The sequence below is a fragment of the Orbicella faveolata genome, unplaced genomic scaffold (genome assembly GCF_042242905.1).
Source record: "Orbicella faveolata isolate gen_17 unplaced genomic scaffold, um_ofav_v1 contig_48, whole genome shotgun sequence".
Lineage (NCBI taxonomy): Eukaryota > Metazoa > Cnidaria > Anthozoa > Scleractinia > Merulinidae > Orbicella > Orbicella faveolata.
This window is the reverse complement of record NW_028301578.1, coordinates 9501803-9517500: the sequence shown is the minus strand read 5'-3', so window position 1 is coordinate 9517500 and position 15698 is coordinate 9501803. Positions and strand designations below refer to the sequence as shown.

Genomic DNA, 15698 nt, shown 5'->3' with positions numbered 1-15698 from the left:
TTAGACCTTCATCAGTTACAAGAGAAAAAGGACGAAAACTAAGTTTAAATACGGTTACAGTGTGGGAGATTACGTAACGAAATGAAAAATACAATATTGTGCTATTAATACATCGTGATTAATACAGTACAGGAAGAAAATGCAAAACGAGAAATACAATGCTGTACTATAAATTGCGTCATACAGGGTGATAATTAATAGACCAAACGAAAAGAATACAATACTGTGCATAAATTACATTATAGAGCGTGATAATTGCAGAACTAGGTTAAATTCAACCTAAAAACTAAAAGAGTTAAAATAGATAAAACGGACTCTTGCAATGCGGTAAATATAAAAGAAGAAACCTACGTTTACGCTGGACAAGGTTAATAACAAAATCCCAAATCGAGGCCTTTGGAGCATTAAAGGGTTGACAAACAACAAAATCCCTGGAGGGACCCTTAGACAATAAGCTGTAATAAGATCCCAGGCAGGGCCTTTGAGCATACCTAACACCCAAAAAGCTGACAAAATCCAAGGAAGGGCCTTTGAACTGCCTTATGGCGCGAACGCATATTTACACAAGAGAAAGTTAATTATAACAAATTCTGTTTTTGGAGTGAAATTCTTTTCTTTCATTTAAGCCATGGGGAGCCAAAGAGAACAGTTGAGCACTCCAATAAGCCTCTTTCGTAATTTCTTCACATTCATGGCACGGCCATGGGTCCAAAAAATGCATGTATTTATGCCGATCTAGCCATGGGTGAAATTGATCTTAAAGCTAAGTTTTTCGGTCCGATAAAGCCGTCCTTGTGGTGGCGTTATCGTGACGATGTCTTTGATCTTTGGCAGCAAGGCCTTCCTGCCTTACATCAATTTACTGATTACATTAATTCTCTATACCCTACTATTAAATTCGAGTTAGTTTTTTCTGAACGTGAGCTTCACGTACTTGATTTTACTTTACATCTTGTGGATGGGTTTATTAGAACTGATGTTTATTCTAAACCTACAGATAGTCATTTATATCTTCCACCTTCTAGCTGCCATCCCAAGCATGTCTTCAAGGCTATTCCTTTTGGAGTAGCGACTAGATTGAAGAGAAATTGCTCTGAAGAAACTTTCCTTGCCGAGAGAACAGTTGAGTACAAGGGTTATCTTGTTAATCAGGGTTATCCCTCCAAATTAGTTGACGATCAATTCTCCAAAGCCTCCACCATTTCTCGGAATGATTTACTACGGCAACGCGGAAAACAATCGAAGAAATTATTTCCATTTGTTCTCACATTTAATCCTAATTTGCCAAATGTGAGTAGCATAATTAGAAAGCATTTGTTGATTTTGCAATCCAACCCTAAATTGAAAGAACTTTTCCCTCAAGGCTCTATCATACCATCTTTTCGTAGAACAAAAAACCTGAAAGAATTATTAGCACCATCTCGTTTTAAGACCGCCGATGAGGGACAAACAATTCAGCCAAATAATGGCTGCTTTAAATGTGAAAGAAATAGATGCGATCTCTGTCGAAATTTCTTTGTTGAATCTAAATCATTTCTAAGTTTTAAAACGGGCAGAAAATACACCATTCATTCAAGGCTTTCTTGTGATTCTAAAAACGTGATCTATTTAGTTTCCTGCAAGAAATGTCGTTTACAGTACATAGGATCAACTACCACCGATTTTCGGGTTAGGTTTCGTAACCACAAGTCTGCTATGCTCACAAACAAAACCACTTGTGAGGTAGCAGTACATTTCAATAAAATTCCACACTCCTTGGATGATTTTGAATTCCAATGCATTGATCAGGTGCAGGCCCCTAATGACTCAGACGAGATCGATAGGTCTTTAATTACGAAAGAGGCTTATTGGAGTGCTCAACTGTTCTCTTTGGCTCCCCATGGCTTAAATGAAAGAAAAGAATTTCACTCCAAAAACAGAATTTGTTATAATTAACTTTCTCTTGTGTAAATATGCGTTCGCGCCATAAGGCAGTTCAAAGGCCCTTCCTTGGATTTTGTCAGCTTTTTGGGTGTTAGGTATGCTCAAAGGCCCTGCCTGGGATCTTATTACAGCTTATTGTCTAAGGGTCCCTCCAGGGATTTTGTTGTTTGTCAACCCTTTAATGCTCCAAAGGCCTCGATTTGGGATTTTGTTATTAACCTTGTCCAGCGTAAACGTAGGTTTCTTCTTTTATATTTACCGCATTGCAAGAGTCCGTTTTATCTATTTTAACTCTTTTAGTTTTTAGGTTGAATTTAACCTAGTTCTGCAATTATCACGCTCTATAATGTAATTTATGCACAGTATTGTATTCTTTTCGTTTGGTCTATTAATTATCACCCTGTATGACGCAATTTATAGTACAGCATTGTATTTCTCGTTTTGCATTTTCTTCCTGTATTGTATTAATCACGATGTATTAATAGCACAATATTGTATTTTTCATTTCGTTACGTAATCTCCCACACTGTAACCGTATTTAAACTTAGTTTTCGTCCTTTTTCTCTTGTAACTGATGAAGGTCTAAGACCGAAACGTTTTCCTATTAAATTTTTAACTTTTTAACTTTTTTTACCGTCAGAAGTTGTCCGTCCTTGCTTTATCAAACGTTTATATATATATATATATATATATATATATATATATATATATATATATATATATATATATATATATATTACATTCTCAGCCTCGGATAATGCAATTCTAGCTTTCTGATTGGTTCACTGGATCTCGGTTACCAGCCATTATACCTGCGTTTGACCTTATATGGAAATGAAAGCGGCAAATGTCGCTCGGCATGAGCTTTTTCGCGTGAAGCAAAGTTTCGTCGACAAAAAAAAAATGGATGAAAAAAAGCACATTCGGTGAGCTATCTACACAGCAAATACAGGAAATTATGGACAATGCCGACCCAGTAACAACAAAAAAGCCACAAAGCTCGAGATAAGATTATTTAACGGTACGTATACGTTAAGTTTCCCTTAAAGTTGCAAAATTAAAATATGACCGGCGAGATTTTACGTATTCATGAAGATTATGTAACAAAAACAAACTTTACCTGAACAGAATGGCTTGCTAGTCCTGGTAGCACCAAATTTTCGAAACCGATATAAGAAATGTCAAAAGAAGAACTGAACGTTCAGTTGAAGTGTTTTTACTCGTCTGCGAGGAAGAAAGATGACACGTATTGCAAAAGTTCATTGATTGAATCCATTAAAGCCGCCAGTTGATCATTTCCTTCGCACGCCGCCGCACAACAAACCGTTTTCCATTGTCTCTGACCAGGCAAATAAATTATTAGAGCATATGCATTTGTAAAAGGCCGCAGGAAAACAGGCATAATTGCCGGCGTAGTCCATAAGAAACCAGTTTCCAATGAGCAGACGAGGAAACTGTTGGACTAAGCAAGCTCGGATCGGCCGAGAGCAAGAATCCCGCACAGCTACAGAGGACGACCTAGTTTTATCTCAGTCTCTTTTTTGGCCGACGACGACGAGAGAATCAACGACAGCTAGCGCCAACAATTCTGTCCTTGCGAAAAACACCTCAAGGAGTTGAGTGTTTTGAGCTGAACCGAAGTAAGCCCGGTTCTTTACCAGCCACGAAAAACCATCACGGTGGCCTCGGAGATTCTGAAGATGAATCTGACGCTAAGATAGTTTCTGTCCTTGACTCTAAAACTGACCAACAATGAGCTCCACACATACAGCTCGAAATGCCAAGGCTTTCAAAGCAAGGGAATCCTGAGAGAGATCTTGTCGAGAATAATTTTGGCACAACGTCTGTGTCACATGGTGATCAAAGTTTTCCGCAGCATTATTACGATGGCAATGTGCAAGTGCACAATTATTTGGCTCTGCTCCATGACTCGAACTCGAACGCTTTTCAAACTTTCTGGCCAAGGTTATATCTCCTTCATTTGATAGACGTTTCTTGAATTCTACTTGACTGCAATTTCATTCAGCAAATTCGTTTGCTTCGCTCTCAAATTTTTCATTCAACTAATTTTAGAAACGGCGCGCATATCATGTGATTTCCCACTTGTTGTTGTTTTTGTCACATCGACTTCCGGTCGTTTTGTAAAATTAAAACCCAATAAAATTAAGCTATATTTCCAAGAATACAAACGCACCGAATTTAATAAAACAATTATTCCATTCGCGCTTGTTGGATATGAGATTGGTTATAGCCAACTCGGCCCTACGGGCCTCGTTGGCTATTTACCATCTCATATCCAACAAGCGCGAATGGAATAATTGTTAAATATATATATTTACAACAGGGAAGGATATAGCCGTTTCTTTGTAGCAAATTCTTCTGGTTGCGAATGTGCATGTCCAACTGGTTTTTCTCTGGGGCAAGATAACAAGACATTTGAAGGTAGTAAGTCAATTGTCTTTGAGGCATACTATTCCTTACATTGGTTGACCATCAATAAATGAAATAGTTGTTGCATATATAGTTACATACAGGATACTGTAAAATTCATTATGCTAATACTTTTTACATGAGATGGGAAGGACGAGGATGCATTTTCAGAGGAAGAAAACTCTGAGTTGTTAAAGAAACGAATGTGTTCTTAAAACTCCAGACCGAACAAATGCGGATTTCCCAATTGTGTTGTCATCAGCAAACAACGAAAAATGGCATTTTGAAAAGCGATGGTCCATTTTATAGACATTTGCATGGACGACCAAGGTAAATTACATTGTGTTTGTTCTTTTTTGTTTTTGTTTTGCTGGGAAGCGCGAAAGTTAAGTCTGGGAGTTTAATTTTGCTGAAACCAATATCTGAACTCGTTACGTTAAAAGATTCAATCATTTTTGTCATTTTGAGTTACATACACGATACTATACAATTCATTATGCTAATACGTGTTCTCTTAGACTTGTGACGTTAAAGTACGTTATAGTGAGAAAATAAATAGGAAACTTTTTCCTTTTACTGAACGCTCGTTGAAATGTGCCACTTGTTGAGCCCTGCGTTGGAAATCATTAGGTGGAAAGCACGGCGCCTGCCTAGCAACACTAATTACGCGCTCAAATTTAACGGTTTTTAACAGTCATAATAAAAGAATTCCACGCGTACCCTCGTGTCCCTTTTACACTACGATAGAGAAATGTGAAAACGCAGATCTATTTCTATGGTTAATCCTCTGTCCACACTAGTCTTTCTAGAAAACGGAGGTTTTCAATAAACTACAATATTTATATAGGAAGCTACATTAGCCATTTATGCGAGTCCTCTATTCTGGTCGAATTGGAATTTTGAGTGTTGGTTTTTGTGGAGAGAGGGAATTCGTAGAACCCAGAGAAAAAATTCCTCAGAGCATGGCGAGAACCGTTAACGAACCTGGGCCACATTGGTGAGAGGTAATCGCTTCCACCACTGCGCCATCACCGCTCCCCAAGCTCTTTAACCCTGAAGGAATTTGAAAAAGCTGGACTTTTGTTTTCGTTCGGACGGAGTACGTTTTGAAAATGAAGCTTTGAAAAAAGGGTAGCGGCACTATAATGATGAGATTTCCGGATGTCGCTGTTAGGTGATACATGACGGTCTGGTACTTTTTATGTGAATAAAAGGAGCTTTTGGCATGGTCAGTCTTTTGTTTTAGGGTTGCTTCTTAAGTACAACAACAACACTAGCTTTATGTGCATGACCATGAATATATACAGCATTGCAAAAGCTTTTGTAGACTAAAACTAAAACAGTAACGATTATCGTGATCACATTATAATGTTATGATACAGCAATCAAGTTACATTGGTTTGATTTGAAATTAGAACATTGCGTACATCAAAGCAAGATGAAATAAATTTTGCTAATTGAATATTAGTATAATGACTTGAAGAAGTAATAAGTTCGCCAATGGGCTTAATTCGTTGAGTTATACAGTATTTCTTTTTGTTTGTATTTCGTCGATCTGTTTAGCTTCACGAGCGAATTATCCAAAACGAAAGTCATTCCCCTAGCCTCCGCCCAAACCCATAGAAACACTTTCCCTTTCAGGATTGTCTTTCTTAAGAACAATCATTGAACTGTCATTAAAAGCTTTGAGATACGAGGTACCTTACAGGAGGTACGAGATGTGCTTTATTTTTCTTTATTTAATTTTTTTTGTAATTATTATTTTCCTGTATTCGCCTTGTTGTTAACTGATGTCTTGTAATTTTACCGCAGAGGGAGGAACATCAACGTTGAACTATCCCGGAATCGTCGTAGGAGTCTTTATTCTCTTTTTATTGATTGTTTTCGCCATCTTTTCTCCGCTGTAAGTATCTTAGCACCAAATAGAATGGAGTAAAATAACATATTGAAGCATACCCTAGATTAGCACAGTACGACACAACATAGCAAGGGGTATCTAATGGTCCCACTCAATATAAAAGTGCTCGCAAAATTTGGCCTTTGCTCGAACTGCTCGAAAAAAATAGACGAGTGCTCGCTTGCTCGGGCTCGCGAATTTTTTGCCACTGGATTGTCGTTAAAATATGCTCAATTCCGTATGACAAAACCGGGAAACATTAGGGAAGCATGCGCGCGCTATGAATGTTCCTGGAAACATGCTTTCTCGTTTTGCTGACGTTTTATTGAACCTGACGCACGTGACAATTCTTCGCGAAAGGCACCCGCAAAGGTAGAACGGAATCTAGATACTTGAAGACATGTGGAGTATTACTGAATGGCTTTAATTGGTTAAATCCTTAAAGCCTCTAAATAAAGCTTCCGTTGCGTTGATCTATTTCAGTCAGTCAGATGGCAACCAGTTTGTAGATCATCGTAACCGAAGCTCGAAATATTCGACAAAAGCCACGTTGTTTACATTTCCTAAGAATAATATAACCAAAACAAAACTTCCGTGTCACAACACTTGAGTTCCTGGTAACTTTTGGCTTCTTCTCGTGATTTGCTCACGACGTCTGATTAGAAAGCTTAGATCTCTTTGAACGTCCACCTAGCTAGTTTACCAAACTCACCCGAACCTACCTGACGCAAGGGCTGTGAGCTGCTGGGATCAGTTGTTGACAGCTAGATTACTTGGAGATTGCTCTTAGCGGAAAATTTACGAAGGGCTCGCTGCTCGTCATCTGTATTTTCTAAAGACAAATTTGATCACTGTCCTTGCGAAGACCATTCGATACGTACCCCTATAGAATACTATAGAATAGCATCATATAGCATTTTATGGCAAAGCTTAGCGTATACCGCAGGATAGAGTAGTATATTATAGCGTAACAGAGCTTAGAATAGCATAGCATAGCATTGCATAGCATGGCGTGCCTTGGCACAACAATAACAATAACAATAATAATGACAATGACAATGACAATGACAATGACAATGACAGTGACAGTGACAGTGACAATGACAATGACAATGACAATACCAATACCAATACCAATAACAATAATGTTAATACAGTAAATGGTTTGAACTCAGGAGTATCAATAGTTCGTATAGTGTGATCGTCCTAGTGAGGGTAGCTCTTAAAAGAACTGTTGTCGGTGACTGACGTATCGATAACTCGAGAGGAAGTCGTCTTCAGAGTCAAGCGAATAGCGCTTTTATTTTCAGTCGATGATGTTAAGTCTAGTCCCTTCAACGAGTTTGTTAAAATTGCTGTACAGCGTGAACTGGCAAACGACAACATTGACTGGGCCTCTGCTCGCTGCTTAATCTACAGTAAAAACTATTTTCAAGGACTAACTCTGGAAAGCGGGTACACTAACCCAGAACAATTAACAGATGTCAACAACTATCGGCGCCTTATATGTAAACGACTTATATATGACGGAAACGAAACCAACAAACGGACTTCTAACAGACCGACTTAATTTCACTAAAAATAGAAGGACCAAAAACAGACTAATTTGACTAACAAGAGACGGATCGAAACCGACCAATAACTGATGACAAACTTTACACGAATCTTTCAGCCAATGCCACCATAGCTAAAATGACCAATCACGTTGAACAGACCAGACTTAAAACATCAATGACTAACAAACACTATTCAATTGAACCTAAAGATGACTTCCGCTCAGGTTATCGAGACGTGTAGCGTAGCTCAGCATAGCGTACCATACCATAGCACAGCGTAAGAGAGCGTAGTTAAGCATAGCATAGCATAGCGTTGCATAGCGTAGCATAGCATAGCATAACATAGCCTAAAAGAGCGTACTGTAGCATAGCATAGCAGAGCGTAGCATGGCGTACCAGAGCATATTATAGCATAACAAAACATAGCATAGCATAGCATAGCTAGCGTAGTGTAACATATCACAGCATAGCATAGTAGAGCGTAGCAGAGCGTAACACAGCGTAGTATAACATACCTTTGCATAGCGCAGCATAGCGCAGCATAGCGCAGCATAGCGCAGCATAGCGCAGCATAGCGCAGCATAGCGCAGCATAGCGCAGCATAGCGCAGCATAGCGCAGCATAGCGCAGCATACCGCGGCATAGCACGGCAGAGCGCGGCACAGTGCGGTAGAAAGTGGGAGAGTGCGGCACAGTGCTGCAGAGCGCGGCAGAGCGCAGCAAACGCGGCAGAGCAGGGCAGAGCGCTGCAAAGAGCGGCCGAGCGCGGCCGAGCGCGACAGAACGTGGCAGAAAGCGGAAGAGCGCGGCAGAGCGCGGCAGAGCGCCGCAGAGTGCCGCAGAGCGCCACAGAACGCGGCAGAGCGCCGCAAAGTGCAGCATAGCGCGGCATAGTGCAGCTTAGCATAGCCCAGCAGAGCCTAGCCTACCCAAGTATAGCCAAGCATAGCGTAGCATAGCGTAGCACAGCGTAGCATAGCGTAGCATAGCGTAGCATAGCGTAGCATAGCATAACATAGCGTAGCGTTGCATAGCGTAGCAAAGCGTAGTATAGTGTAGCATAGCGTAGCATAGCGTAGCATAGAGTTGACTAGGGTAGCATAAGGTAGCTTAGCGTAACATAACGTACTGTAGCGTAGCATAACCTAACAGAGCGTAAAAAAAGAAAGTGAAGAATGATCATCGCAGTTAATTTTCCAATTTAAGCAATTGGAAAGAAGAAGCCTGAAAAAAAAAAAAATCAGGGCTTCAACGGGATTCGAACCCGTGACCTCCGCGATACCGGTGCGATGCTCTACCAACTGAGCTATGAAGCCACACATTGGGAGCGAGGTCAATTAATTGAGTTCATATCTTCCCGTGAGGAGTGAAATGATGTGAAGTTTATATGAAATAATTCATATATGAACTGCGGTTGTAGATGAAAGTGAAGAATGATCATCGCAGTTAATTTTCCAATTTAAGCAATTGGAAAGAAGAAGCCTGAAAAAAAGCCTGGCAAAGCCTGGCAAAGCCTGGCAAAGCCTGGCAAAGCCTGGCAAAGCCTGGCAAAGCTTCGCAAAGCATAGCAAAGCATAACAAGGTATAGCAAGGCATAGCAAAGCATAGCAAAACATAGCAAAGCATAGCAAGGTATAGCAAAGCATAGCAAAGCATAGCAAAGCATAGCAAAGCATAGCAAAGCATAGCAAAGCATAACAAAGCATAACAAAGCATAACGTAGCATCGCATAACGTAGCATAGAGTAGCATAGTGTAGCATAGCGTTGCATAGGGTAGCATAGCGTAAAAGAGCGTAGTATAGCATAGCATAGCATAGCGTAACATAGCGTAACAGAGCGTAGGATAGCATAGCATAGAGTATTATAGCGTGGCATACCATAGCATAGCACAGCGTGGCAGGCATAGCTTGGGGTGGTGTGGCGTAGCGTGGGGTGGCCTTGCGTGGCCTTGCATGGCGTAGTCGTGCTTAGCTAGGCGTAGCGTGGCGTAGCGTAGCATAGCTTTACTGAGCGTAATGTAGCATAGCATAGGATAGCATAGCATAGCGTAACAGAGCGTAATATAGCATAGCTTAGCACAGCATACCGTAGCACAGCGTAGCGTAGCACAGTATAGCATAGCATAGCATAGCGTGGCCTAGCCTAGCGTAGTATATGGTAGCATAGCTAGCATACCGTAGCATAGCCTTGCTTAGCGCAACAGAGCGTAGGATAGCATAGCATAACATAGCGAAGCTTAGCATAGCGTAACAGAACGTAGTTTAACACAGCATAGCATAGCTTAACATAGCATAGCATAGCTTAGCGTAGCATAGCGTAACAGAACGTAGTTTAGCATAGCATAGCATAGCATAGCATGGCATAGCATAGCATGGCATAGCATAGCATAGCATAGCATAGCATAGCATAGCGTAGTATAGCGTAGCATAGGGTAGCATACCGTAACATAGCGTAGCTTAGCGTAACAGAGCATAGTATAACATAACATAGTGTAGCCTAGCATAGCGTAGCATGTCGTTGCATAGCGTATCATAGGGTAGCATAGCGTAGCTTAGCATAGCCTAGCATAACTTTGCATAGCATAGCATAGCGTAGCATAGTTTAGCATAGTATAGCATAACGTAACAGAGCGTAGCATAGCATAGCATAGGAAAGCGTAACATATCGTAGCATGGCATAGCGTAGTGTAACGTTTCGTAGCGTAGGGTAGCGTAACATAACGTAGCGTAGCGTAGCATGGTATGGCAGAGCGTAGCATAGCGTAACAGAGCGTAGTATAGCATAGTCTAGCGTGGCATAGCATAGCAAAGCGGAGTTTATGTGCAGACTCCATCATGATTTTATGCCGAGAAGAGTCCCGCTGAATTTGCATCAAACTGCAACAACAAAACTCTCTACAACCACCTTCCCACATCATTTCCACAATATAGGAGTATGGGACTCGTATTTCCCCAGTTTTTAAATGCGGGCCTCAAGACATTCACCTGATTAAGCCATTAGAAATTACGAATATTTCTATACTGTTTAGATAACAGTTTTTTCTCCCAATTATTGGCGAATCGCTCTAGAGCTAGAAATATCAAAATTTCAAACATTTCAGAGGACAGCCAAACTTCAAAGGCTCCGATGTCCTGCTCCGAGGTAGGACAAATGGGGCCAAACAACCAAAAATACAATGGCTGGTGTTTTTGTTGTAATTAAAATGTCAAAAATGACGAGTCGCAGGGTTAATTCCCGTACTTATGTTCATTAGAACATGACCTTTAGGTTTTCGCGCGCCGTTCTTTAGTTTGCAAGATGTCGGACCCAAACAGCTTTCCCTTTTGCAATCCTCCGAGCTATTTGCTAAGTGTGGACCGAAATCTTCTCTAAAGTAAACGAGCATTTCAACCTCGCGCGCCTTCCAAGTCTGTGCGAGCGAAAAATTAAGCAGTTAAAAAAAGTACAAAGGGGCCAAAGACTGGAATCGATCGCAGACGGGAGGAATAACGATACCTGCGAACATTTTGATGTCCTTGACCGCGTGCTCGGAGAAAGAGATGTTGTTACTCTGTAGCACGTTCGGGAAACTGCAACTGCAGCCGAGAGAAAGAGGGATAAGTTGCGTGACTGTCCTGCTGGTGACGAGGAGGAAGGATACACCACAGATCAGACATAGGAAACCCTTCGAGCGATGGAAATCAAAGTCAAGAATAGGAGCGTGAGGAGAAAGGGAAAAGCAAAGGGGAAAGGGTGCAAGATAAGGCTGGAGAACGACGATGCCCAGGATTTTACTAGATTCACCGAGATGGTGAAGCGCCAGGGTGAAAGATTGGCAAATGCTGTAGAGCAAATGCAAGAAATGCAGCGAGAGCAAACTCAGGCCATGAATGGTTCCTCGCGGCCCTGACCAAGGCCAGAGATAAAAATTAAAGGTCCTGTTTTTAAACATTTACTATGAAAGCGCTTGCGGTATAGACCACCTATTTGTATTTATCAAGTTGTAGTTCCAATCTTCCACGGGGACCTGGCCAAGGCCATGAGAGAAAGTAAGCAATTAAAACATTTTATTCCGTTTATGTTGAACATTAACCGTAAAGAACTGCGAGAGAACCGCTTGTGGTATTGATAACCTATTTACATTTATCGCGTAGCAGTTCAAAGCAATGCTATATCCCAGTTAACAGAGTTTCCCAGTTTTCGTTGCACTTTTTTTACGAAGTTTATATTATCAAGAAAACATGAACAAAACGAAGATTGTAACAATATGTGATTAGGTGAAAATAAATGATAAGTAAAATCAGATGGCAATGTACCCTTTTAGTAGTTCTCTGATATCGTCGCCATCCCCTAAAACGTTTCTATCATTATAATTTCTTCCGTCGTCGTCGCCATCATCCCATTCCCATTTATCGCCAGCATTAATGCATACATTGTGTAAAACGGGACATGCTACAACTGTATCACTCACAGAACCAACTCCGCTTTCGATTTGCTTCGTGAAAATACGCCGACTTTTGAGAATTCCAAAAGCGCACTCCATGGAAACTCTGGCCGAAGAAAGTTCCTCATTAAATGCAATTTCGTCTGGATCTTGCGTTCCTTCAGGGTAGACTTTTTGTAACCAGAGAGCTAAAAAATAAGCGCTATCGGGCACTAAATATTGACCAATCTCTCGGCCGAGGACATTCATAGTACGACCAGTCAATAATTTTTGGTTCTCGAATAGTCTGTAAAGGCGACTGTTCCGGTGGGAGGCGTGTATCATGCAAGGATCCTGGAAAACCAGCTGCTGCATCAAGGAGTCTTTTCTTGCCATCAGCCACGGCTTAGATGATTATATGGTAGCGCTGGAATCGACTGAAGTATTCGACTCTGCTGTCATCAGGAGCTTTGATCGTAACATGTGTGCACCAGCCACATTTGGAAGATCGGAAAGCTGTTCGAAAGTTTCCCTCGTTTCAACAACTTGAGCTTCAGTTTCTGGGAATTTGATATAATCATTTTTATATAAATCAGTCCTGTAACGACGTCTTCGACGGCCTCGACTACTGTTGTTGTCGCAACATTAAAACCAGGCCCAACTGAAATGTACGCTCCTCCACGAGCTAAGCGCGAGTGCGATTGCCAAGTGTTTTGTCTTGTGATGTATGGGCGAAGGACATTGACTCTTTGAATACCAAACGTTCGCCAAAAAATACCGTTTTTAACCGTTTAGTCAGGTTTTTTAGCTGCAATGACGCTAAATAGGCGTAAGTTTTGCTAAAAAAAAAAACTTTTTTCTTTACTAAAAGGAGAGATTTTTCGAGGATTAGGTACACAATTTAGCAAAACTTCAATTCCGGGCATGCGCATAAGCCAAAATTTGGACTTTTTTTGCCATTAACCGTTCTCAATTTTGTTTGTTGCCCCTTTCCTTTCTGTTTTTCTCGGCCCTTTTACACTGGCTACCTTTTGCATTGCATGTTCTTTCTGGCTGCCGTGAAAAGCTGGATGTTAATTACGGGCGAAGCCTAGAAATGGACCTTGATCAATCATAGGCGTAATGGACCATTTTACCACCGTTTTTGCACCAAAACTGATAACGTTGTTTTTCGATTTGCCACGTCGGCATGTCGTCGATATCTAAACCTGACCATTGTGCGGAAACGCCTAGTCTAGAACTACTACCTGCTTATCAAGAATATCTGATGACATTTAAATTGATGACGTCACAAGTGGTACAAAGAGCACGACCATTAACTACGCGTATATGCGTAGTTGGTATTCAAAGGGTTAAAAAGCAAAGGGAAAGTAGCTCTTCTCATCCGTAGCTGTTTCCTAAAATATTCGTCTGGGATTCTTGCGTCATTACAATGAATATCGAACCATGAATCTGCGGGTCGAGGGAGAACCTAAAGCTATGGATACCTACGCCGATTTCGTCTTCGCCTTCGAATCTCATACAGCCTCAGAAAAGCTCACCCTCTGGTTGAATTTTAGCAACTTTGCGACAAAATTATCAGCATCATCCTCAGCTGAGCATACATCTGAAATTATAGGACAAATGCTGCAGCTACAAAAAGCAGAAAACGTCTTGGGATCATTTTGTTGTTATGAAATATGTTTTCCCGCCGAGTACTGAGAAGGTCACGAGTTCAACGAAATGTAACATTTCGAATTTGTCAACCGTAAACAAAACGCTAATGCGATTGCGCGTGGACAACAGTCAACTTGTCAGAGGACAAACTTCGACCAAATTCTATGGAGTTCGCCGCGGGACATTTGAAATGCCTGGCTCTAGTGCGATTCGGCCCTTAGAAGGGTTCCAAACGGGATCAATTAATCAATGGATCAGTCAGTCAGTTACGCAGGAAGTCAGGTAGGCATGCAGGCTGTCAGTCAGTCAGTCAGTTATTCAGTCAGTCAGCTAGTCAGTCAGTCAGTCAGTCAGTTAGCCAGTCAGTCAAACGGTCAGTCAGTTAGTCAGTTAGTCAGTCAGTCAGTCAGTCAGTCAGTCAGTTAGTCAGTCAGTCAGTCTGTCAGTCAGTCAGGCAGGAAGGCTGGAAGCCCGTCAGTAGGTCAATCAATCATTCAAAACTTTATTAAACACCACTCTGTACGGATATGGTAAATGTTATTCTGTATTTTTATTAGTTCATGTTCAAACCTCTGTTGTAACTACTGGTAGAGCCTTTAGAGAGTAAGGCGCAATAAAGATATACTGTTACTATTACTATACTTTATTAAGCATCGCTTTATCGCTTTTAAAACCTTTATGATATGTTTTCGAGGGTTGTCCTCGTTAACAAAATCGAGACTGAATCCTTTTTTAGTGAAATAGCCCTTACAGAAACATACGGCAACTGAAAACAATAATCTGATAAACAAAACTGCAGTAATTCACATTAAAGTTCTCGTCATGAACAACTATACATGATTTCTCGAGAACTCATCAGTTGTTTTCCTCGCAAATGTCAATGGATATTATATTTTGTTTTGTATTGTTAGAAGACGGTTGAACTCCAGTGCTCGAACGAGGAACATCGACGCGGAGGAAAGCATGGGACTCGACAATGTGGCATATCGGCAACCAAGGAGCCTTCCAGACGACGAACTTGAAATGAAAGTCCTGGTATCACCGCAGGCCAAACAACAACCTGACGCTGGCTTTAGTAAACCCCACATTGACCCTGGGGGTCACTGTCAAACACTGGATAATGCAAATGTAAGATCCGATAATTCCTACCCAAAACTTTTTGCGTCCCAATGGTGTCCCTGACACTCAGTCAGAGGTATAGATTGTAGAGAAATAGTTTTCTAGGAACTCCCTTTATTTTTCTTTTTTCTCTTGACTGATCCTTGCTAGGAGAAAATAAGGCTAACTACAAATTCTACTCTAAGCAATATACCAATTTTACATACCTGGTACTTTTTGAAAATGATGTTATATGCAGAGATGGGGAGTTGAATGATCTTCCCTCCTCTCCCCTCCCAAGGAATTCGAGAACATCCAATGAACCCGGCTATCAGCAAACAAGTCATTGTGTCAAAATGTAACGTTGAGCTCCTTCGTTGACCATGTTTCAAAATATTTTCTTGCAATATGACCGTTTCGGGGAGATATCGGTGGAAAATGTTTCAAACTAACGAGACTTTTTTTGTTCTCTCTCGTTACTCTAAGGTCAAAGGTCGCGTTTCAGGAACTAGATCTCCATTTAATTCGCTGGCTCAGTGTTCCAGATTTTATTTGCACAAAAAATTTAATTCACTAATTTAAAAAAAGAAAACTGCGTTTTCAGACTAGACAAGTCGTTTTGGAAAAAGCCGTGTACCACAACGGATTTTGAACATTTGAAAATAGGCTCAACGTAGCCTGCTCTCGTCTAGCTGTCTTGCGTCATTTGGTCTCAAACACTGGTAATATTTGGTT

The 15698-nt window shown here is 40.9% G+C and overlaps 1 protein-coding gene and 1 pseudogene across 2 annotated transcripts in view; one reads left to right on the top strand and one right to left on the bottom strand.

Moving 5' to 3' along the window:
• The window catches only part of LOC149096434 (adenosine receptor A3-like), a 319741-nt pseudogene that overhangs the window by 59181 nt on the left and 244862 nt on the right, over positions 1 to 15698 (bottom strand). The gene's annotated exons all lie outside the window — the stretch shown is intronic.
• LOC110040726 (uncharacterized) overlaps positions 1 to 15698 on the top strand; it is an 84804-nt gene that overhangs the window by 44211 nt on the left and 24895 nt on the right. The window contains exons 7-8 of the mRNA XM_089280665.1: positions 6166 to 6256; positions 14777 to 14993. Coding sequence (XP_089136791.1) covers positions 6166 to 6256; positions 14777 to 14993 — 308 coding nt within the window. The remainder of the gene's footprint in view (positions 1 to 6165; positions 6257 to 14776; positions 14994 to 15698) is intronic.